The 23,152-nt window shown below is 54.6% G+C and overlaps 1 protein-coding gene across 1 annotated transcript in view; it reads left to right on the top strand.

Annotated features, from left to right (window-relative positions):
• The window catches only part of RTN4RL1 (reticulon 4 receptor like 1), a 28,123-nt gene extending 5,252 nt beyond the window's left edge, over positions 1 to 22,871 (top strand). Inside the window, exon 2 of the mRNA XM_051635795.1 lies at positions 21,520 to 22,871. Coding sequence (XP_051491755.1) covers positions 21,520 to 22,871 — 1,352 coding nt within the window. The remainder of the gene's footprint in view (positions 1 to 21,519) is intronic.
• The last annotated feature ends 281 nt before the right edge of the window (positions 22,872 to 23,152 follow it).

Here is a 23,152-nt window from a genome sequence, read left to right as displayed (position 1 = left end):
AAGTAGGTCTGCCAGAGCTGCTCGCCCTGCTCCCTGCCAGCTGCATCCAGGGCTGTGCTGGGGTGAGAGGAGCATCCCGAGGGGGGTGAACTGGTCCCCAAGGGGTGTCTGTGGGTGCAGAGCCTGGCAGGGCAGCGGCAAAGCCCCCGGGAGCCGGGCAGAGCTGCCGGTCAACTTGGCAAACCGCTGTGCCAGAGCTGCTCCAGAAGCAAAATACTCCCCTGTGCTTTATTCCCTCTGGTTTTCGGATGGGGACGTTTGCCTGAATATGAGGAGGGGGTTTGATGGCAGGGCGGAGCGGGGGAGCAGGCTGCGGGACCCTCCCCTCGGGCTGCGGGATGCTGGGGAGGAGGAGGCGCTGGTGTGAAGGAGGCAGCTATTTATAGCTTCCCTCGGCTTTTGTTCCTTTTCCAGTAGAGCTCCTCTCGAAATAGAAACAGCACCGGCTGCCTGGCCGCTGCCGGGGCCCAGCCTGGCTGTGGGGTCACCTCCTCGCCCGGGGTGGGGGGACATGGCCTGCCACGAGATGCCATCGTGTTGGGCATCCCCTCGTCCTGCACCCCTTGAGATGGGGCTGGTGTGGGATCCCTGAGCCATCCAGACGAGGCCACCCCACTGCAGCTCCCCGTGTACTGGTGATGCCCATCCCGGTGCTGGCAGGGGATAAATGGGTCCAGGGGGAGCAGCTCTGCAGGGAGTGGGACAGTGCCAGGTGCCCCCAGGGACAGCGGGTGCAGCGTCTGGGAACAACCTGGCAGGGTCCATCCCTGCTTTGCAGCTCAGCTGTTGCCTCTGCTCTTCCCTCCCAGCATCTGACCATCACCCCCCCACCCCCCCACCCCCCAATCTCTGATCAATATTACTGAGGGAAAAAAACAAAACAAAACAAAGTAAATATTTAATACGATCCAGGGAGCCACGGCGAGTGCTCCCCCCGTCTGTCTCCTGCGCCAGCCGCTCGCAGCAGCTCCCGGGCCCTAATGAGCCTGAGTGCAGCAAGGATCGATGGTGAAGGCAACCTCTGCAGAGGGGTCAGGGCCCTCACATCCCCCCCCCCGACACCCACAATGCAGCAGAGCTGGGGCTCAGCCCCCCATATCCCCCTGAGCCACCAGCCCTGGCCCCCCTCCTCCTCCTCCTGCCCTGCTTCTCCTCTCCTGCATCCTTTGTCCTTTTGGGAGGGACAAGAGCTCTGCTGCTTCCTCCCTTGTCCTGCTGACATGAGCTGTGTCAGGCATCAGCGTGGGGCTGGGGGTCTCTGCAGGGGTGTGGGTTGTGGCACGTGAAGGGCTGGATCCAGTGCAGAAAGCCAGTGTCTGTCCTGGTACTCAGGGAGCAGCTCCCCTGTGGATGGGGACTTAGAGCCCACGGGGGTCCCAGACATCCCCGGACCTGGCGCCAGCTTCATAATTGGCACCAAGATGCTGTCCCCACTCGTGGTGTGACCAGACCTGCTTCTTCCTCCTCCTCCTACTCAGCAGCCTCTTGTCCTCTCACCTCCATCCCCACTGGGGACCTGTGCCCTCTGGTGTCCCCAAAGACCCCAGGCACTGATGCCATTCGGAAGACAGCAGTGCTGGGCGACAGCAGACTCACCCGGTGATGCCAGTGTGGGACCCACCTCATCTTGCTCCACGTGTTTTCCCAGTTTGGATGGTCCTTGTTGCTCTGACACAGCACTGACAGATGGGTACTTGTTAATGGGAGCTGCCAAATTGCCCATCACCCTCACACAGCCCATCTATGCTGAATGAAGTCCCCTTGTGCCCCCCAGCCTGTGCCGTGCCCCAGCCAGGCGTCCCATTGGATGGATCTGTGTGTTCCCACATGGCCTCATCCTGCCCCGGGCAGTGGCTGGTTTCCCAGCAGGATGGAGACGTTGCACACAGGAGGGAAAACTCAAGAAGACCACCTGGCTGAGCTCCTCTGCCACCATTAGAGCTTTGCAAATTGTTTTTCCATGGAAAAGTCAATTGTCCTTGGTGATACCAGGGATAAACCGGCAGCTGAGCTCTGGCCTTGGAATGGGACAAGAGGAACACCCACCCTGCCTGACACCCTTTGCCCAGTCCCACCAGACCTCCCACACCATGAGGAGCCCCAGTGGGTGTGGAGCCTGCAGGGATGGAGCTCCCCAAAGCCCCAGCCGAGCCCTACTTGTGGATGGCATCTGGATTTACAGCTGGAAAACAACCTGGTGCACCCCCAGCATGGAGCAGGGATGGTCCTTCCGTGGCAGCTTGGGGACCATCTAATGTCTCCAAGGTGATATTGAACATCTTCCCGCAGCTCCTGGTGTCTCCAGGCAGGTTTGGGGACACAGAGGTGCCAGGGCAGGATTCCCTTTGGGAAGCAGAGTGGCAGCGGTGGCAGCCGGGACAGCGGCGCGGGTCCCGCCTCACCGACGCATCCTGGTGGCAAAGTGCCGAGGAAGTTTTGCAGCAGCATTAGAAAATGTTGACATGTTTTTTGAAACAATTTCAGATCTGATATCTGCGCCAGATTGAGTTTGTAACCAGCTTTATTGTTTAAGCCTGCTGGGATTTCATCAAAGGCGTCTGCTGTTTACCCAGAACCATTTCGTTGGAGAAAACAGCAAACAGACCTGCATTTCTATCTGATTTCACTTTTTTCCTTTTCCTCCTGAATTTAAGTGCTTGTGAAAAGCATGGCAGATAAGGCAGAGCACTGTGGATAAATCCTGAGGACCAGCTCAGCAGAGGCTCCAGCAGCTGCTCCAAGTTTATTAATAGAGGGAAGGCAGTTGTGGGCCCAGCTGCCAGGCTGCCCTCACTGCTTTTGGGATCTCCATGCCCAGCAGGTTGAGCTGGGACCCTGGCTGATGGGGACCCTGGCTCCTTGGATGCTGAAAGGAGAGGATCCAGGTGGTGCTTTTATACAGCTTTCAGTGCAACTTCGGATTTGAGCCACGAAGGAGCCGATGTCTGAACCTCCCCAGGGAGGGGAGCGGTCCCTGGAAGCAACGTGTTCTGTGGCACAGTGACAAGTCTGCAGCCCCGGGAAGCAGAGGAAGATGGAGAAACCAAACTAGAAAGGAGCCTGGTGTAAATCCCATCAATCCTCCTTGCACCTCGGTCCCCAGGGGCTGCGGCAGCTGCCTGCCTGGCTCTGCCTTCTGCCTGTCACTGACCTTGGAAAGACACCAGAGAGGAGAGCTGGGGGCTGGAGATGGAGCCTGGGAGCATTTTCCACGGGGCTGACCCGAGGGGCTGCAGCCCCCAGAGCTGGCTGCTCTGCCCCAGGCATCCTTCCTAACACCACTTCACGGATGCTCCTCATGGTTACCCATCACCAGCACTGTTTTCTCCAGGGTTCAGCATCTTCCTCTCATGGGAATGGCCTATGTGGCCATCCCCACCTTCTCCAGCCTTTGGGACAGGGACATGATGGGCTGGTGGTGACCTTCAATGGGGTCAGTGACGCCTTTCCTGGAGGTCCTTTGGCATCTCCTGGCGGCTGGTGCTCCCTGTGTGGGTGGTGCTTGTGGCACCTTGTTGGTGCTCTGAGGGCTTGTCTGTTCCATCGATCACACCTGCAGGGTGACAATGTAATTTTTATCTCCGGTTGTTTATTTCTCAGACAGAACTACTTGTAAATTCCAAGAATATATATCCCTGTGCGTGACAGATCCAGCACACGGCGATTAATCTGCCCTCTTAAGACCTGAATGCAAAAGTGTCCCGATGTCACTCCTGGATGAGGTGTTGAGCCCTGGGGCAGCACTTGGGGGATGTGTGGGGACCTGGTGGCAAAGCGTGCCCTGATCCAGGAGATGCTCCCCTCCTCCTTATGGCTCTATCAGCTCCAGGGGTCCCTGGCCAGTGCTCACAGCCACCCCAGCTCTCAGGGCTCAGGCTCCAGCTCTTTTCGGGAGGTTTATGCAAATAGGGTGCGCTTTTTTTTTTTTTTTAACTTACTCTTTTTTTTCCCCCCTCTTTTAATTCCTTGCTGCTGCTGCTCCGCCGTGCCCCAGATAGCAGAAGTGCTGAGGACAGGCTTCTGCGTCAGGTCCTGCGGCATCCGTGTCCCGGCTGGCCACGGGGAGCAGGGATGCAGTGAGGGGACATCCCAGGGGAAAAGGGACAGAGACGAGGATAGAGGTGACAGTCTTTTAATGGCTGGTACCTCCACACCGTGCTGGCCAGGGTGGGCGTCAGTGCCTGGCGGGCAAGGGATGGTCCCCAGCCTGAGCACAGAGGTGTCCCCAGCAAGGGGACAGGGATTGAGGTGTCACTCTGGGCTCTGCAGCAGCCAACAGCCCCATCCCCAACACCCCTCGTGCCATAAAGCCTCTTTATTTACATCCTCCTACTCGGGAGCATCTGGGAAGCGAAGCGCATCATTTCCAGCGAGAGCAAAATGCTGCATATTTCAGTGTCTTTTGAATTTTTTAGGTTTCCCTGAACTGTGCTAATGGGCTGGCGGTGGCGGGGATGGGGGTGGGGGGAGGCCCAGCCCAGCTCCCGGCCTGCCTTGCTGCTCCTGCCCGGCCATGACTGCATTGCTGCTCTTAAAATATTCAGTGCTGTTGGCCACAATTTCACAGCGGGTCAAAGCGCGCCGAGCCAGCAAGAAGGAGGGAAAGTGTGACAAGGAGATTAACCCCGACCCAGCAGGTCCCTGCACGCTCGGCAGGCTGAGCACGATGTGCTGCAGCCTCCTGCTCCAGGGGGACGGGCAGTAAGGCCTGGGGGGAAAGGGGGCATGACACCCAAAAATGTCTCCGTTCACCCCATCTTGCTGCATCTGAGGTGTCACCTCTAAAATGTTGTGAAGGGACAGTGGGAGTATCCTGGGTCCCATTGGGAGGGGAGGGGTCCAGCATCTCCCCCAGGAAGGGATGTTCACCATCTTGTTCCAAGCTGCTGCAAAGCTGGAGCCACACCAGGCACCTGGCATTGTCCTGGCTGTGGAGCCAGGTCAAGGGCTGGGGATACCCCCAGGTCCTGGGAATGTTGTCAAGATTCCTCAGCTCATCTGATTCTTCCCCTCTACTCCACTCTTTTAAGACCTCCCTGCAGTGCTGGGTCCAGTTCTGGAGCACCCAACACAAGAAGAACATTGAGTTGTTGTAGAGAGTCCAGAGGAGGCCACAGAGAGGGTCAGAGGGCTGGAGCAGCTCTGCTCTGGAGACAGGCTGGGAGAGTTGGGGTTGTTCAGCCTGGAGAAGAGAAGGCTCCAGGGAGACCTTAGAGCAACTTCCAGTGCCTGAAGGGGCTCCAGGAAAGCTGGGGAGGGGCTTGGGACAAGGGCAGGGAGGGATGAGATGAGAGGGAACTGTTTCAAATTGAAAGAGGGGAGATTGAGATGAGGTATTAGGAAGAAATTCTTCCCTGTGAGGGTGGTGAGACCCTGGCCCAGGTTGCCCAGGGAAGCTGTGGCTGCCCTATCCCTGGAAGCGCTGAAGGTCAGGTTGGATGGGGCTTGGAGCAACCTGGTCTGGTGGGAGATGTCCCTGCCCATGCCCTGTGCTCTATGGCCAGCTTGGCTGGGGCTTGTTCATGCATCTCCTGCACTTCCTTTGGCTTCTCAGTCTCATGCTGTAACTTTGGAGCTCACTGACAGTGACACAGATGATCTGCAAAGCCCTTTTCTATTCCTGCAAGTGTGGTGTCATTTGCAGGAGGTGAATTGTGCTATGGCTGAGCTTATTGGGGTGTCCTCAAGGGTCAGGGTCACCCTCCCAGCATCTGGATACAGGAGGCAGCTGCTGGGCTGGGGGCTCTGACCCTCATCCATCCCAGGTGGCCACCTACAGCCTGAAGGCAACAAGTCCCATGGTGACAGAGCCCTGCTCAGCCCAGAAATCTCACTCTCCCGGTGTGCACAGGCATGTTGGCCATGGTTAGGGTCTGGATCAAGGTGGGCATTGCTGATCCACCTTGATCCAGCCCCCACATCCCACTCCAGCAGCAAGCTGGGCTCTTCTCCCTAATTCTGCTTGATCCCTGCTAATGTACCAGCAGATGTTCTCATTATCCATTTAAACATATAATCCTCCCCCGAATCCCACTAAGCTCCTGGCCTCCCCAATACCTCGTGGCAGTGAGTTCCACAGGTTAATTATGCATTTTTAATTAATCATTGAGCAGAGAGTGACCCATGAATAAGGGATGCAAAGCTCCAGCAACAGGAATAGTTGACAAACTGTTCCCAAACACAGCCATGCCGGCGTTGTGCTCTCCTTGAGTAACAAACCCGGCTCTAAAAGTTCCCAGTTTGTGGATTTTATGTGGTGGGAGGATGGGATGGAGCTGTGCCTGCATGGGCAGGACCCCCCTGTGCCCCAGGAACAGTGATGTCCCCCACCAAAGAGGGAGGAACCACATTCCCACTAGAGCTGTCTGGGTCCCTCCTGGGAAGGATGGAGAGAGTGCAGGGAGAGGGAGGAGGAGGAACGAGGCAGAGAGGGAGGAAAAAAAAAAAATCACGTTGTTTTTAAAAGGCATTTTTGAGTGCCTGCTGAATGGGGCTTGGGAAAATTGCCTTAAAGGCCTGTTCTCTGCAGGGAAGGAGTTTTTCATGGAGCACAAGTATTTTGAAACTTAATTGCACATTTGCACGGGCTAGTGTTTTTATTTCTCTCAGGTCTCTGAGGTGGTCTTTGAAGATTGCTGTCTCTCTGTAATGGTTTTCTTTATCTCAAATAAATTCTGCACACCTGCGAGGTGGAGCTGCTTGAGAGAAATGATGTCAAAATTGGCTCTCGATTTAATAAATCTGCAAATGGAGCTGTAGATGTAGAGCAGTGAGGTGGCTGGTGGGGATGGCTGTGCCCACCCCCTGCTCCCCACCTCTCCGCTTCCTTTCCCTCCCCATCAGCTCAGTTTCACGGGCTGGGCTGAGCACAGGGCTGAGCGATGTGGGTCCAGATGCCACATCTTCCTTGGCAGCTGCTGCTGGGCACGTCTGAGGGGGCTCTGGCTGAATGCCCTGTGCTGCAGACCCCTCTAACACCTGCCTGGCTGCTGGCTATCCCACAAATCTGCTTGTGCTTCCAAAACTGGTGGCCAAATCTGCTGACAAGTGAGTGTTTAGAGCCCCACGGTCCTGCTGGGCTGTGCTGGCCAGAGGGGAAGCCACAAACCGAGTGCCAACTGTCCCAAGGACCCACCAATGCCCGTTATCTTTCCTGGCCTCAGGTCTGGAGCTGTGGTTTGCTCCACCAGCTCCTGCTGCAGTCGTGTTTCCTGCTCCAGTAAACGCACATCATGGTCCCCCAGCTCATCGGGGGATGTTGGAGTGAGTCCAGAAGAGGCCATGGAGAGGGTGTCCCTGCCCATGCAGGAGGGCTGGAACTAGATGGTTTTTAAGGTCTCTTCCAATCCAAACCAGTCTCTGACTCTCTGGGTGTTTGGTTAGCCAGCTCTCCATTTTTGGAGGCAGGGTGAAGCCCTGGAGAAACGCTGCCAGCAGAGTTCCACAGCTCTGGCTGTGCCGCTGCAGGAGGCAGAAACAACTCCCCAGGACTCAGGGCGGCTGTGCCAGGCTGTCGGGGGGAGCAGGCGGCCCCTGGAGGACACAGACAGGTTAATGGCAGCGGCGGATGCTGCACAATTGGATTTTGCCTCCCCGTTTCTTCACGAATCGGCATCTTGCCTTTGCTCAGAAATCCCCTGCTCCCCTCCCCGGGAGCCTCCGTGGCAGCAGGGTGACCTGGCACCCGTGGAAAGCACCCAAAAGGCCACTCAAAACGCTCCTTGCCAGGCTGCCCAGCCCCGAGGTTGCCCACGGAGGCTGCGCCGCCTCCTGCACAAGCCGCGGCTGCCGCTGTCTCGGCTTCAGGCGAACAAGGCGCCCGGTGATTTTATTGCATTGCAGGATTTTGTTCCACTCTGTTATTCGGCAGGATTGAATTTGCTGCCGTGGAGGCAGGAGCTGGACCAGCCACAGCTCCTGTGCCGCCCTCGTCTCTCCGGTGGGACCGTGACCTTGTCTCAGGATCTCACTTATCCCTCAGCTGGGTAATTCGGTGCCGGTGCAGGAGGCGGGCGCTCCACTTCCTCCTGCTGAGCATCCCGGCCTGATCCAGTTCCCTTCCCTGAGCCGAATCCTTGCTCTGCTCCACTTTTAATCATTGACCTTGTAAATGCTTTCAGGGAAAGCATCCTTCTTCCCAGCTTCCTTCTTTCTCCTTCTCTCCCTATTGTGTCCCTCCATCCTCATCTCCCTGGGCAGCTGTCAAGGTTGGGATGCTGTGCGCATCACCATGGCACCCCAGCCCCGGGGGTCAGAAACCCGTGTCCCCACCATGCAAACCCTCCCCAAGGTTTAGGCACAGCTGATGGTTCCCGGTGTCAGTTGGATAACAGCACTTCATCTTTCTCCTTCCCTGCTTCTTGGACTTACATAAAAACCACCTTGGGCTCTCCTGAATCGGAGGTTTCTTGGCCCATTTTCTCTTAGTGCTGGAGCTGTGTGGCAGCGGGGCCGGGACCATCCCACCTTTCCATGTGAGCGGTCTTTCAGTGGTGCAAACCTGTGCGGTGGCACCGATGCCCCTCTCCCCTCTGCTGCCACCACATCTCTGGGACCGCGGCTTCATCTCGCTCCGAGCCCCTGCTGGGGACACGGAGCCGGTCCTGGTGTGTCGGGAAGCACAGCTGGGAGCTCCGGGAGCAGCTCGAGGGCAGAGCCGTCCGGGAATGCTGCCGAAGCCTCGTTCTCTTCCTCCCTGCCGACAGCTCTTCCCCCCCCGCCGCCTGCGCCATCGCCTCTGCCTGGTGATCAAATTAGGGGGGACTGGAACCTGCCCCTCCCGGCCCCGCCGCGCCGGGCTCAGATGCCGAACTCGAGATTCCTAATTGAATAATTCTGAGCAGACAGCGCTGGGGGGGCCGCCGGGACCGCTCGCCTCCTCCCCCCCAGCCAGGCGCTGATGGATGCTCCCAGGCGGCAGCTGGGATCTTGCCCAGGATTGTTGGTCTGCCGGGACGCGTCGCTTTTCCTAAAATGGGAAGCTTGTGGGGTGAGGAGGGAGCGGGACTCAAGGGGCTGTGGTGGGTACAGGGCTCCCCTGGTCCTTCGTTAGCGGGAGGGAACAGCGATGGGGAGAGGAGGGACCCCGTGTCCTTCCGGCTGCAGCCGCCTTCGGGCTTCCTGGGCATGATGAGTTAGAAGCTGCAACTAGTAAAGTGCTGAAGGTGGGGTGAGAAATGGAACTCGAAAGGTTATTCCAATACTGGGCTGCAGGTTATTCCAGTGAGCAGCGTGCTCTCCAGCTGTGCTCGCTGGGGGATGAGGGAGAAGATCCAGGGAAGGGTGAGAGATGCTGGTTGGGATGAGAGATGTTGCTCGAGGATGCTCAGGTGCCAGCAACGCCCGTGACTGCTCTGGGCCCTCACTGGGGGCGGCACCACCGAACTGTTGTGAGGCTCCAGCAGGTCTCCGTGGGGAGCCGTGATCTCCCTGATGCCCCCGGTAGCTCGGCAGACACGGCGGCAGGGCAGGATCTGCCGGCACTGGGGGGGGCTGAGAGGTCCTGGTGAGCTCGGGGGGGAGGGTGAGTGACAGAGACGGGTGGTAGAGCCTCCCCAGAATGAAGGAGCCATGCCCCACAGCCTGAGTTGGGGCAGCAAATGGCAATTAGTTGTCTAAGGAGAGATTTGGCTGATGAGGAGGGCACGGAGCCCTTGGGAATGCTGTCGGGGTGGCGGGCAGAGCGTGGGGGTTGGTGGTGGCCAGGAGAGGTGCTGCCCCAGCAGGGACATGGGACTCAGGGCTCTGTGTGAAGCCACACCTAAAAACCACGTCTGAATTGCACAGCATGGCTCTAACATGGGAACACGGTGCTCCCACCACCAGGACACCCCATCCCGTGGTGGGGGAGGGCTGGGGAGACACGGCACCGCCCCACTCCCACCCTCTCCCCCAGCCTGGTTTCCAAGCAGGAATGTTTAAATGCCTTTTATGTTGTGACTCAAATGATGAAAGGCCTGAAAATGGGACTAACAAAGACGAGTTGTACCTCAGAATAAAAAAAAACCACTAAAGCAGCAGATGCTGTCATAGGAATAAATTGTATCAACAGCCATCAGATGGGAAGGGAAAAGTCAGAAGGGAGTTGCTCCCTCTTTCCCGTTTCCAGTGGAAATGGCTGGGTCTGTGAATTTAGTCAGAATCAGGTAGGATGAAAGGCTTTGTCTGACAAGGCATTTCAAAGCATCTGGGAGCCTCCGGAGAAGATGTGGCCACTTGGACAGGGAAACAGAGACCCTCAGTTTTAATGAGCATTTCAGTTACCTTCCTTCATCCTTCTGCCAAGATCTTTCTTCCCCCCCTAAAAACCCACCCAGTTTCTGCAGTTTGTGATTTGTTTTAACTTTGCAAAACGGGCATTTAAGCAACACGATGTGAGGGGACTGAGGGTAAAACATCCCTGTCACTCACAGAATCATAGAGTAGAATCACAGACTGGTTTGGGTTGGAAGGGACCTCAAGGATCATCTAGTTCCAACCCCCTGCATGGGCAGGGACACCTCCCACCAGCCCAGGCTGCTCCAAGCCCCATCCAACCTGCCCTTCAACACTGCCAGGGATGGGGCAGCCACAGCTTCCCTGGGCAACCTGTTCCAGTGTCTCACCACCCTCACACTAAAAGAGTTTCTTGCTAATGTCTCATCTCAATCTTTCCTCTTCCAGTTTTAAACCTTGTTCTCTCAATACAAGCCCTTGTCAAATGTCCCTCTTACCATAAATGCCTCCCCCGTGCTGGCAGCCAGAACCTTGGCACCAGGACCCTGGTGCAGCTGCAGCCCCATATTGCTCCATGACATGCTGGGAAGGGCAGCAAGGTTGGGGGGAAAGGCTGTCCCCCCAGACGTTTAAGGGCTAACTGAGAAATGGGTTCTGATGGGCTTGGTGGGAAGCAACGAGGATCAGATGGAGGGTGCTGGCAGCTGCCAGCAGCTTCCACCCCCATTACTGCTTTTCCTGCCCCCCTACTCTGTCTGCAGAAACATTGCCCTTCTTCCCCACCAGTTACAAACCACCCGAATAATCCACCCAGTCTGGGGCCACATCCCCTTCCCCACCCCCTCCTGCCTGCCCTGGTGCAGAGCAGGTACCACTTTCAACATCTCCCAACACTCATAATGATTTACCATCTCTCCATCTCCTCTTCCCACTGTGATGGGATCGCACACGGGCTATAATTAATAGAAATTAGACTGTCGAGACCTCGCAGCCCCCACCCCGTAATTACTTGGCCTTGCTGCAGTCGAGGCTCTGAGATGGGCACCAAGCTCACCAGCCACTGGTGATGGCAACATAGCCCCTTCAGGAGCTATTTTTATTAAGCTTTTAATGCTGGCACTTGTGTGGTGCTGGGGGATGTGCAGCAGCTCCACAAAACCCACTCCAGGGGGATGCACGGGGGGATATTTTGGGATGAAATGCTGGCATTGGAGCTAAACAAAGCAGGGTAACAGGAAAGTGCTGCGTCCCCACCACCTTCATTGCTCACACATTAATTCCCAACTCCCCACCACCCACTTGCACTGATTTCAGGGGCTTGGCAAAGTGTTGATGTTCAATGAGTGGTGACCCAGGGGAGGGGGGTGTCAGCTCCCCAGAATGCCCCTGCATCCCGAGCCACGTGGGATCCAGCTGGGGTGATGGCATCTCCCCACTGGCTCATTAAAGCTCCCAAAGTCTCCGTGAGAGCGCGGGTTGGCAGCTATTCACACTGCTCCCCTTTTAGCACCGTGCTTTTCACCAGCTGGTAAAAAGTTCAGTGCAAAGCACAGGAGAGGGCTCTGAGGGGCAGCTGTGCTCACACCACGGCATTCCAGCACGTTTCACTGGGAATGGGGTTTTGCCGGCGCCTGTGATGCTCACCCAGCTGCCGACCCACAGGGATGTTCACTTGGAGGGCTGGTCACATCCCACACCCACCCCCAGAGCAGACCGAGGGCCTGGGGAAAGGTGCTGCTGCCCATTCTGGGTGCAGGAGAGAGACCCGAGGCTGCAGGCTGAGCTTCAAATGATGCCACTGCTTTTTTTTTTTTTTTTTTGCTTTTTTTTTCCTCTTTTGTTGTTTTTTTTTGGGGGGGGAAGAAAATGTGACAGAGCTGGTGGCTTTGATGCCCGGCCGTCAGGCTCCTTCCCCCCTGCTGCAGGCAGAATGATGTGCCGCTGAAAGGGGAAGAAAGTACATGACAGGCTCCAATTTGCCCTCTTCTCCACCAAACACAAGGACATGCAGCAAATCTGGAATGCAGAAAGGCTGAAAAGGGATGAAAGGAGCCGGCGCGGCGTGGCACGTAATCGGCTTGTGGATCTCGGTGGCACAGGACACTGCTGGGGTCGGGACCTCAGCAGGATTACACGTTTATCGAGCTAATGCTCTCCTTATTAGCCAGGAGAGCATAAAACCACTGCAGAAAGGCCCTTCTCCTCCCTGGTTTGGGCCATCACCCGCTCCCTGTCCCAAAGCTCCACCCAGCTCAGCCCTGGTTCTCGGCAGCCTCTGCTTTCTGCAGCTCCCGCGGCCACGGGCTGGATGGGGGGGCAGCCGAGCGTGCACCCGGGCAGCTGTCACTTTGCTTTTCCGTCTCCCAGTTGCTCCGTTCTGGCTGTGTTTCTGATCCTCAAGAAACTCCCTGGCAGGTCCCAGCCCAGGCGCTGGCAGGGACAGGAGCTGGTGCATCTGCTTTCGCTGCCTGCTCAGCGCCCGGCAGCGATCGGAGCTGGGGTGGGTTTTGTCATCTCATCTGCAGCTGCTCGGCCGTGAAGCACCTCGGAGGGTTTGCTAGCCGGCTGGTTTGAAAAGGACACCGTCCTGATTGCTGCTGTGAATGAGCTACTTTGCATTTCTGTGAATGGGAAGGAAAACTTGTCACCTCAGGACAAAGAGGGAGTGGAAGTATCTGATGATCCCCTGAGACAATCCACTAAGCTCAACTCATCCCTCCTGTTTCTCTCTCCTCGGGGGCAATTGGAATTAGTAGTTTCTTCTCAAGGACCTTAAGATGTTTCTGTCCTTTGCCAATTCCTGTCCCAGCTCTGCTGCAGGCTGTGGCTGTGTCCCACCGGAGCCCCATCCCCTGCCAGGGACCAGCCGGGAATGCTGGTGCCTACTGGGGTGGGTGAAGCCCCCCACCGTGCCTGAAATCCTGCAGTATCCATGCCTGCTGTGCTCGGGGTGTCCCCTGGGCCATGCTGTCCTCTTCTGGAGGAGCAGGAGCATCGTGGTGTCCATCAACACCTCCAGCCATGGTAGAACTCTAGGACCACCTGCCCTAGGTGGTTCTGCTCTGGCAGGGAGGTTGGACTCGAAGATCTCCAGAGGTCCCTTCCAACCCCCTCCATTCTGTGATTCTGTGACTTGACTCATCCATCTGGAAGCCAAACATGCCTTTTCCTTCTGGCATGCTCATGCTCCAGGAAGGTCCCAGTGGCTTTTGAGAGGCTGGTCCATCATGTACAATGTGTTGAGATTCAGGGGCACAATAAATCCTCCAGCAGCAGGGAAAGGAGAGTCAGCAAAAGAAGACGGTCTCTTCTCCCTGGTATCCAGTGAGAGGACACATGGGAATGATTCAAAGCTGCTCCAGGGGAGGTTTAGACTGGGCATTAGGAAGCATTTCTTTACAGGGAGGATGGTCAAACACTGGAACAGGCTTCCTGTAGAGGTGGTCAGTGCCCAAAGCTTGTCAGTGCTTAAGAGACATTCAGACAATGCCCTTAATAAACATGCTCTAACCTTTGGTCAGCCCTGACATGGTCAGGCAGTGGGACTAGATTAACTCTGTACGTCCCTTCCAACTCAGATAGTCTTTATTCTGTTCTATTCTATTCTGGATCTCAAGATCTGAAGATCTGCCTCCAACCCCACACAAGCTGCAGCCCAGCCCCTGATCTAAATAATCTCTCAGACACTGGCTTTGAGGCTGTGCCCCAGGTGCTGGGTGTGTGTCCCGGGGTGCCAGGTGTGCACCCTGAGGTGGCAGGTGTGGTGTGCCCTGTTCCAGCACCCACAGGATGAGCAGGTCCCATCCAGCAGCACCTACAGGACCAGGGCACCACTGCAGCAGGTGGTGTCCTGCAAAATGGGCTGAAACAGGGGAGGTTACACGGTGAAAACACACTCTACATTCCCTTTGCTCCTCCATGTGTGAGTCCTGAAACCAAGATTTAAATGAAGCAAGTTTCTCTAGCTGGGTTTCCAACCCCACAGCCACTTCCACCCTTGGCCTCCCTTCTTTCCCCCCTTTTTCTTTAAGCTCCAGCAGCGGGAGGAGGAGCCGCAGACAGGGAGAGAAGTGCTAATTAAACAGGGAGTTCCACATTAGGCTACAAATCCTCTGGCCCAGCACAAACCCTGCCAATTTCTGTATTTGTTTATTATTTTTTCAGTACAACTGTAATTTCCAGTGGTGCCTCCAGCACCAGGAGAGAGTTCAGGGGCTGCTCTCGGAGAGGATTAGCGTGCTGGAAGCATTATTACTTTCCTTTGCTGTGAATTCAGGAGTGATTCCCTGATGGCTGCACTCTCTATATAGAAGGGAATCGGTGCTAATTTGTTTTTGAGGATCACACATCCACCAACACGTGAAAGACAATCCTGCCTCTCGATGTATATTTTGAGTCCGTGTTACAGCAAACAACGGCAAATAAGCACAGGAAGCCAGACCTCCCTCGCCTGGAAAGCCAGAGCTGGAAAAGAGCGGACTTCCCTTTTTGTTGCTGCTGGTGGGACTTGGTGCTGCCTTTTTCCAGGAGCATTTTGGGTTTGGGTTGTGCTGTCCATGACCATGAGCAGCAGGGGCTTGGGGATCCCTCACCTGAAAGCCTCAGGAACATCGTGTTGGACAGGATGGAAAAGACACTGAGCACAAAAAGCTCCTTTTCCCCTCTCTTGTGGTTTTTTTCCTTTCAAATCATCCTCAAGTTTAAATGGAAGGGAGGAATAAATTAACTAATTGAATCTGTAGTGATGGAGGGGCTGGGCACCCGCAGGAGAGCAGCTGCCCCACCACCCAGCAGTCCCCTCTCTTCCTTGGAGTGATTCAGAGGGACACGGTCTGTGTGGAGATCTCGGAGCCGGCTGAAATGGAAGACAAAGCTACTGTTTCAAACAGAGTTATTGATTTTTACATTATTACACGATGAAATTTATGGTCTGGTTTCAAACTGCAATAGGAGTTAATGAGCACCATCCAGAAACTTCCAGGTGACCTTGGCCTTGACTTTGGGGGAAGAAGGTGAATAGCTCAGAAAATGTAAAATGAACCTTGGACATCCTAAAGGATTTGATTTTGGGGTGCTGCTGGCCCAAGATCTCTGCTCTGAGCCTTAGCTCACAGCAAACTCCTGACAGCAGTGATGGAGATGGGGTGGAACTAGACAAAAGCCACTTCTGGTATTAAGCAACATTCTGCTGCTCTTAAACCCCCAGCCAGAAGCACCATGATGTCCTCAGAGCTCCTGAGCATGGTTCTCCATCCTCAACCACCTGCCTGGTGCAGCCTGGCTGACTAAGAGTTTGTTCTGGCCAGTCACTGCTGGAGAAATGCAAACCAGGGAGCTCCAGGATGGCTGAGAAGCACCTGGGAGAGGAGGGAACAGGGTCTGCAGCAAGAGAAACCCCGTGAGAGGGGAGAGCAGTGGCCAGTGCCCCAAACCCAGGCAGCTTCCTGCAAAGGGCATGGCCCATCCCTGGTGCCAGCCACCTCTCCTGTCTCAGTCCTGTGAGGAGGATTTGCTTTTTAATGTTGCAGCTGCCACAGTGGTGTCCGGGTGACCATGAGAGGGTTGATACCAGTTACTACACAAGATGCTGGTGTCACAGAAGGGTTTGTGGGGGCTACAGAACTCCCTGGTCTGAAGCCTCTTCCTGGCTTTCCTTTAAATGGTATCTCCCGACACATCTCTTGGCATCAGCCTCTTCCCAAAGCTTTCCTTAGTAATATTCCTTCCAAATTTCCTTATATGCTTCTTCCTCTGGGAACAGTCTTTCTACTTGCCAGCAAAGAAATGTAATTTCCAGTTGCTGGAGAAGGATTTTTTCTTTTAGTATCTTCTCCCTGGAGCATCCCTGACACTGCACCCTGAGCTAGAGTCGTGTGAAGCCAGTAGCCTCCAAGCTCATCTTCTTGCCTCGGAGGTCATAATTGCCATTAAATCACAGCTTGCCTAACCAAATTATGCAAAACTGAAATTATCTCCAATGATTTTTATGTTGCTGAAATGTTCCAGAACTGCCGGGGTGATGACTGGGGGATTGGGAGCAGCTGTCACTCCATCAGAAACCGTAACTCCAAACAGCTGGGATCTGTCAGTTATTTATGACACTGTTCACAGGGAGCAAAAAAAAATAATAAAAAATGATGAAGGAGGGATGGGTGGTTGCCACTCTGGCTGAGAGGCAGGTCGTGCAGAAAGCAGAGCCCTGTGCTGTGTCCCAGGGCTGGGAGGTGCCACTGATGCTGCAGGGACAAACCCCTGCAGGATGCTCCTGCTGCCGGGTGCTGCGGGACCATGGGGCAGCACCTGAAGGGCTCTGTGGAGAGGCTGGAAGCAAGAGCTGCTGCCTGGGGGATTTACTCAGTGTGGCAGTCAGGATGGGCTTGTTTATCGTATCCTCTGTGTTGCAAAAAAGGATAAAAAAGAGGGGGGAAAAAACCCCCAACCCTGCAGCTACCAAGCACGGGTCTGACACTGCTTTGTCGAACTGTCCCAGATCTGAAGTTTCACTCTTGGCTCGTGCCCAGTTTCTGTCTCTGTTCTGGCCTTGCCTGTCATTGTCCTTCTTGGCAGATTAAATTGTGAATGTTTGAAGCTTCTTTTTTCTCCCTAAACAACAGTTTCTCTCCATGGCAGAGCAAACGTCCCAATCTGAATTAGTTCCCAAGCTTCAGAGTGTATTTTCCCTTGGGGGTCGTAGTCGTGTCTTTGTGCCCCAGTTCACTGGGGGTGAATTTGGAAAACATCCTTTGATAGATCCAGGGTGTGAATGGGGCAGGAAAAGCTCTCTCTGGAGCTGGTTGACAGCAACATGGTGGTGTTACATCAGGTGTGAATTTGGCTTCAGAACAGGGTGAGTGATGAGTAAGCTTCTGCTTTTTTGATAATCCCAGCTGCGAGCAGGAGCCAGATGCTTTGTCCCCACTTGTAGCTTGCTCTGGTTAAGTATTAGTATTTATATGATGTTGTAACTATACATAGTGTTTTATGGCAGTAAAGATACATAAATCAGCAAGCAGAAGACAAGGACTCTGCTCTAAAGAGCTTATAAATCTAACAGCTTGAGCAGCACCAGTAATGGACACAGTAAGCAGGCAGTCAAGTTGCATGTAGGCATGAGCTAAGATGGGTCCCCCAAAGCAGATGGTGGTTTAGGAGAGATTTGAGAGAGAAGCAACCTGCTCCATCCTGGAGACCAGAGCATTAGACAGGCTGTGACCCATTTAAGCTTGTCCAGGTGCAGAGGTGGAAGCATCCATCTGAGAAAAGCAGCTGGCAAAGAGGGGTGGTGAGGGCAGGGGATGGTGAGGTGCTGGGGGGGACAGGTACCTTTTGGGGGGCTCTGCAGCCACATCCCCCCTGGGCCTGAAGTGTCTCTTCTTGTCCTAAGTGATTTCTTCCCCTTGAGCTTGAGACTCCTAAAGAAAATAAGTGGCATGACATCTTCCTAAACAAACCAAGGCTCTGCCTTGCTCCCAGATACAGCAAAGCTTTAAAAGCCTGAAAATGCAAAAACCTGCCAGGACAGAGCAGTGCCCTGGGGACAGGCTGCCCGCAGAGCAGAGCCCAGGCCAATGTCCCTGCCGTGGTGGCAGAGAAGTGCTCCAACCCTTCAAACCTTTCCCCCTGGATCCAGGGTATCAAACCAGTGCTTTTTTTGTTGTTGTTTGGCTTGTTGTTTTTCATTGTCGTTTTTTTAAATTTCTTCCTGTGCTGGCACCGGCCTGGGAAGAACCTGGTCTGGGCTGGAGAGGGATGTGCTGTGTCTGGCCGAGCGCGCTGGCTCCGGGTGTCTGCGTTCTTCTGGTCGCTTTCAGCTCTGGCACAAATTGAGGCTTCATGCTAAATGCATTACACTGTATAACAATTAATCCCGTGCTACATATAGAAAGTCCTTACTCATCAATAATGCATGTGGGAGGAGTGATTTTCACTCTCAGTAATAAGGCTAAGACAATGGAAACAAGCAGGTAATGGAGAACATTTATAATTATGTTAATCTAATAACGAGTCTAATGCTGTTAAAAGTAAGACTGCAAACTGAATGCATCCAGAGATAAATTATTTCAAGCATTCATTAACTGATGCCTAATTAATGCCCAATTAGAGAGATGCTACATGGGAAATGGTTTGGACAGTCGGATGAATTCATTCCAATCACTGAAACCTCAGTCAAAAGCAGGAGGCGGGAGAAGGACACGGTGAGCAGAAGCCAGGGTGACACAGCGTGTCGGTGGGAGAGAGCCAGGAGATGAACACCCCCTTGCTGGTTCTGTCTGTGTCAGCAGGGCTTTGTTTTTATTCACTTCACCAGCAGGTTTCTGCTGGATCTTTCCGTGCTGCTTTTGAAGCTCTCCCTCCTGGGTGAGCTCGGACACATGCGCTGGTGACCCTCCCATCTGCCTCGCAACCTTTACAACATGAAGTCAAAAGGGCTGTGTCAGGAATAACAAGTTCAACAAGTTCGGCAGGGTCTAACTATCTAACTATGGCCAGACTGGGACCTCTGGGCAGCTCCCACCAGGACTGTCCAGGCTGGGAAGCCCAATGAGACTCAAGCACTCCTGGTTGTCTCATGCTGGTGGGCTTGGCTACACCATGATGCTGGTGTTACCAGCCTCAGGAGCTCCACGGCTCCTCTTTGTTTCTGGGGGTGGGAGGTGTCTCATACCTTGATCTCAACTGTGACCAAGCCCAGGGCATCCCAGAAGCAGCTTGCCACAGCACTGGGCAATCAGCAGGTTGTGCAGACATGGAGAGAAAGCATCCTTGATGAGACCACGTGCCTTGAATACATCCACTGGGGAGTCCATACATTTCATCTTTCCAAGTTCTACCCACCTAATTATTCTTTTTTCTAAGCATCAGTCCTGTTTCCCCACTCTCCCTACCCCAAGTTGCAGCACGTAGGTGGAAAGACATCCCTGGCTTTTCTTCCTGCCACAGTACTCTTGGGAAGCTGAGAACCAGTAACACCCCAGACTATCCCCACCACGATAAGGGTCATCTCCCTCTCTGCAGGAACTCCAGCCACCAACTCACCAACTCCTGTTAATTCAAGAGATGGACTGAGATCCCTCTGACCTTTATCTCCTGAGTTATCCCTGCAGGCAGGGAGCTGTTAAACACCGCTCTCCCTTTTGGCAGGAGCTGTGGAGACCTTGGCCATGGTCCAGGGAGACCCAGGCTGCCTTTGTCCATCGTGGCGCGTTGTTAACAGCCCTGTCATCACCAGCCCTAGCCATGAAACCGCGTGTGCTCCCGGATCCCGGCCTGGCTCCACCTCCCCTCAGTGATCCCGTTAGCCTGGCAACTGGCGTGTCACGGAAGAGCGCACAGAACTGTTGTTTGGAAGCAAGATGTGATCTCCCAACCTGCTGCTTAGAGCTGGGAGATGGTTTATTGATTCAGCCCCTTGTGATTTGGTATTTGCAATAACAGGCTCCGCATGGGAGAGATCGTCACGGCACTTGTGCCCGGCAGGATTTCACTAATAAACATGAGACCTACAGAAGGTTTTGTACCTCAGTGTCACCACGGTAAGACGGGGGACATGAAGCCATCCCACCTTGGCAAAGTGCACCCATGGGCAAAAACCCCAGCAGAATGTACCTGCAACCGTAGCCTTCTCTTTACCATCACTATCCGGAGCCGGGATAATCACAACCTCCTCAGGATACCACTGCTCCAGGCTCCTGTTCTGGCACGCTGCTCTCACCAGCACGGCCCCTCTGGGCAGAAAGGCACCACAGCAGAGCCAAACGGGCTCAGAGAACGTTCCTGTTCCTACGCAGCCGTAGGAGTTGTCGCGGATTCAACGTTCCCGACTTCCAGCCCCTTTCTGGCAGCGGCACAGGGATGAGACATCCCTCCTGGGAGCTGGGGCTTCATCTCTGAAGGGCAGAGCCTGGAAGTTCTCCCCCTTCTCATGGCAGCCAAGGCTTGGTCCAACTCTTTGGCTGGCGATGCTATTTTTTTTTTTCCATTACCAGCCCAGTCAGAGCTGCTGGTGATTTATGGGGAGCCTAAATAGCCCAGTTCATCTCAAAATGTGACAGCTTTGCCTTGAAAGGACATGTCCAGCTGGGCAGGTCACCTGCTGTTAACAATCCTAGATCTCCATACCAGGCAAAAGGCAATGGTAATCATGGAGTTATATTTCAAACACAATTAATAAGAAAACAGTGATTTAAAATATTTTCTTTTTGCCTCCTGCTTGCATTCAGCTGTAGGCACCAAAAAGAGGGACTGTAAAAGCCCAAGGGGTCCAGGCTCATGGACTAGCTGGTGATAACGACATGGAGTAATTAGAGATGAACTCCACTTCCACTCTCATTTCTCAGATTATTACAAGGCGAGGACTTGTGGGCAGGACGGCCCCGGCAGCTGCGCTGCTCCTGTGCCTCTCCTTTCCCCTGGAAATTCCAGAGGCAGAATTCATTAAGACACGAGCAAGTTTTGCGTGTAAGAGGGAAAAGCCAAATCTAGGAGGAAAATCAGAATGAGGGATGACAAGTCTGGTGCAACGAGTCTGAAAAAAAAAAGCCACTCGCTGCAGAAGGAATAGCCTGAGAGCAAGGCTGGTGTGAGGAGTGGGAGCAAGATGGGAACAGGAGGGAAGGGACAGTCACTGCCTTGCTCACCACCCCAGCTCAGCAGCAAGCACACCCTACTCATGGACACTAGTGTAGTGTTAGGGAATGCAATGTGCTGAGCCACAGGACATGGCCTGAAAAATAGGACTGAACATCCCATTCCCAAACGGGAGTTTTCAGCTCAGCCTTTCCCACCAAACCAGCAACAACATGTCCTGAACATCGCGTGGTTTCCAAGGTGGATAGAGGTGCCTAAAAGCTGTAGTAAAAAAGAGGTGGATGAGATGGGTTTGTGCCTTCAGGCATGAATTACTCGGGTAATTTATGTGATTCACTGGGAATTGCTGTTCCTTGTAGGCGCAGGTGATTTCAGAGCTGCCTGACAGGAGGGGTGGACGCCTACGAGGGTTTGTGTCTCTGTTTGCTCTCTGTGTACAGCCTCATTCCCCCTCAGCTCTGCTGCCTGAAGGCAAGGGGCTCCACTGCCCACCCTGCCAGTGGGAATTCTCACCCAGCAAGGTTCTCCTGCCCGTTTCAGGCTGGGAGCACCAACATGCTGGTGAGGAGTCCGTGCAACACCTTTAAACTACCGCGGTTTGCAACTCGTCACAGCTGCGTGGGTGACAGGGGAGCAGGGAGGAGGGCTGAGCTACCTGAGGGTGTTTTCCAGCTGGCACTGTCCCTGCTGACGCTGCTCTCCCCTCTCTCCACACAGGGGGGTTTGCAGAGCTGCTGCTGGTGCTGCTGGGGCTGAAGGTGCCTGGCGCCCTGGGCTGCCCCACCGACTGCGTCTGCTACCCGTCCCCCATGACCGTCAGCTGTCAGGCTCACAACTTCGTCACCATCCCCGAGGGCATCCCTGAGGACAGCGAGAGGATCTTCCTCCAGAACAACCAGATCACCTTGCTGCTGCGGGGCCACTTCAGCCCCTCCATGGTCACCCTCTGGATCTACTCCAACAACATCACCTTCATCGACCCCAACACCTTCGATGGGTTTGTCAACCTGGAAGAGTTGGACCTAGGGGACAACCGCTACTTAAGGGCTTTAGCTGCAGACACTTTCCAAGGGCTGGTGAAACTCCACGCCTTGTATTTGTACAAGTGTGGGCTGAGCTCCCTCCCCAGTGGGATATTTGGTGGCCTCCACAACCTGCAATACCTTTACCTGCAAGACAACCACATTGAGTTCCTTCAGGATGATATTTTTGTTGACTTGGTTAACCTCAGCCATCTTTTTCTCCATGGAAACAAGCTTTGGAGCCTCCATCAGAACACATTCAGGGGACTAATAAACCTGGATCGGCTGCTCATCCATCAAAATCAGCTGCAGTGGATTCACAGGCGGGCTTTTCACGACCTCCGAAGATTGACCACCCTTTTCCTGTTCAATAACAGCCTCTCGGAGCTGCAGGGCGACTGCCTGGCCCACTTGGGAGCTCTGGAGTTTCTCAGGCTGAATGGGAACCCATGGAGCTGCGACTGCAAAGCCCGTTCCCTCTGGGAATGGCTGCACAGGTTCCGAGGCTCCAGCTCCAGCGTCATCTGCGAGTCCCCAGAGCAGATGCACGGCAAGGACCTCAAGGTGCTAAGAGCAGAAGACTTTAGGAACTGTTCGGGGTCCGAGTCGCTCCATCAGATTAAAACACATACTTTCTCCACGGCGGACAGAGGAGCCTCCAAAACCCACCACCCTCACCACTCCTCCAAGGAGAAGGGGAAGGAGAATGGCTTGCACAGCAGCCAGCCCGCCGGCCCCCCCGGCTCCCGGCCGGGCTTCCGCAAACCCGGCAAGAACTGCACCAGCCACAAAAGCCGCAACCGAACCTCCAAACCAGTATCCTTGGGGCCGCGGAAAAACGGGCAGGAGGTTCCAGACTATGTGCCTGATTATCAGCACAAATTCAGTTTTGGGGTGATGCCCACGCTCCACCCCAAACGCAAGGGGAAGTGCACCCGTCGGACGCCCATCCGCCCCCCCAGCGGGGTGCAGCAGGCAGCCGGCTGCCCGGGGCTCAGGGCGTCGCTCCTGGTCTTCATGATGGTGTTGGCGGCCGTCATCCGCTGAGCCAACCCCCCAGGAGGGAATCTGTACTGCCACCAATCTACAAAGGACCAGAGTTTCTTTTCTTCTTCTTTTTTTCCTACCTGGCGAGCGCTGGCGAAGGGCAGAACGTTGTCTCGGCTTCCGAGGGTCTCTCCGTACCCAACGCAGACTGTGCCGGAGGCAGCGGGAGCAGATTAAAAGGCATTATCACACCTTGTCACAAACAGCCTAACTGAGCACCTACAACAAAAACAAGCCAACCCTACAAAAAAAAACAACCAACCAACAAAGAACAAACAAAC

This window comes from Apus apus, chromosome 18, assembly GCF_020740795.1.
Source record: "Apus apus isolate bApuApu2 chromosome 18, bApuApu2.pri.cur, whole genome shotgun sequence".
Taxonomy (NCBI): Eukaryota; Metazoa; Chordata; class Aves; order Apodiformes; family Apodidae; genus Apus; species Apus apus.
Note: the sequence above shows the minus strand (reverse complement) of the source record. Positions and strands in the feature narration are given on the sequence as shown.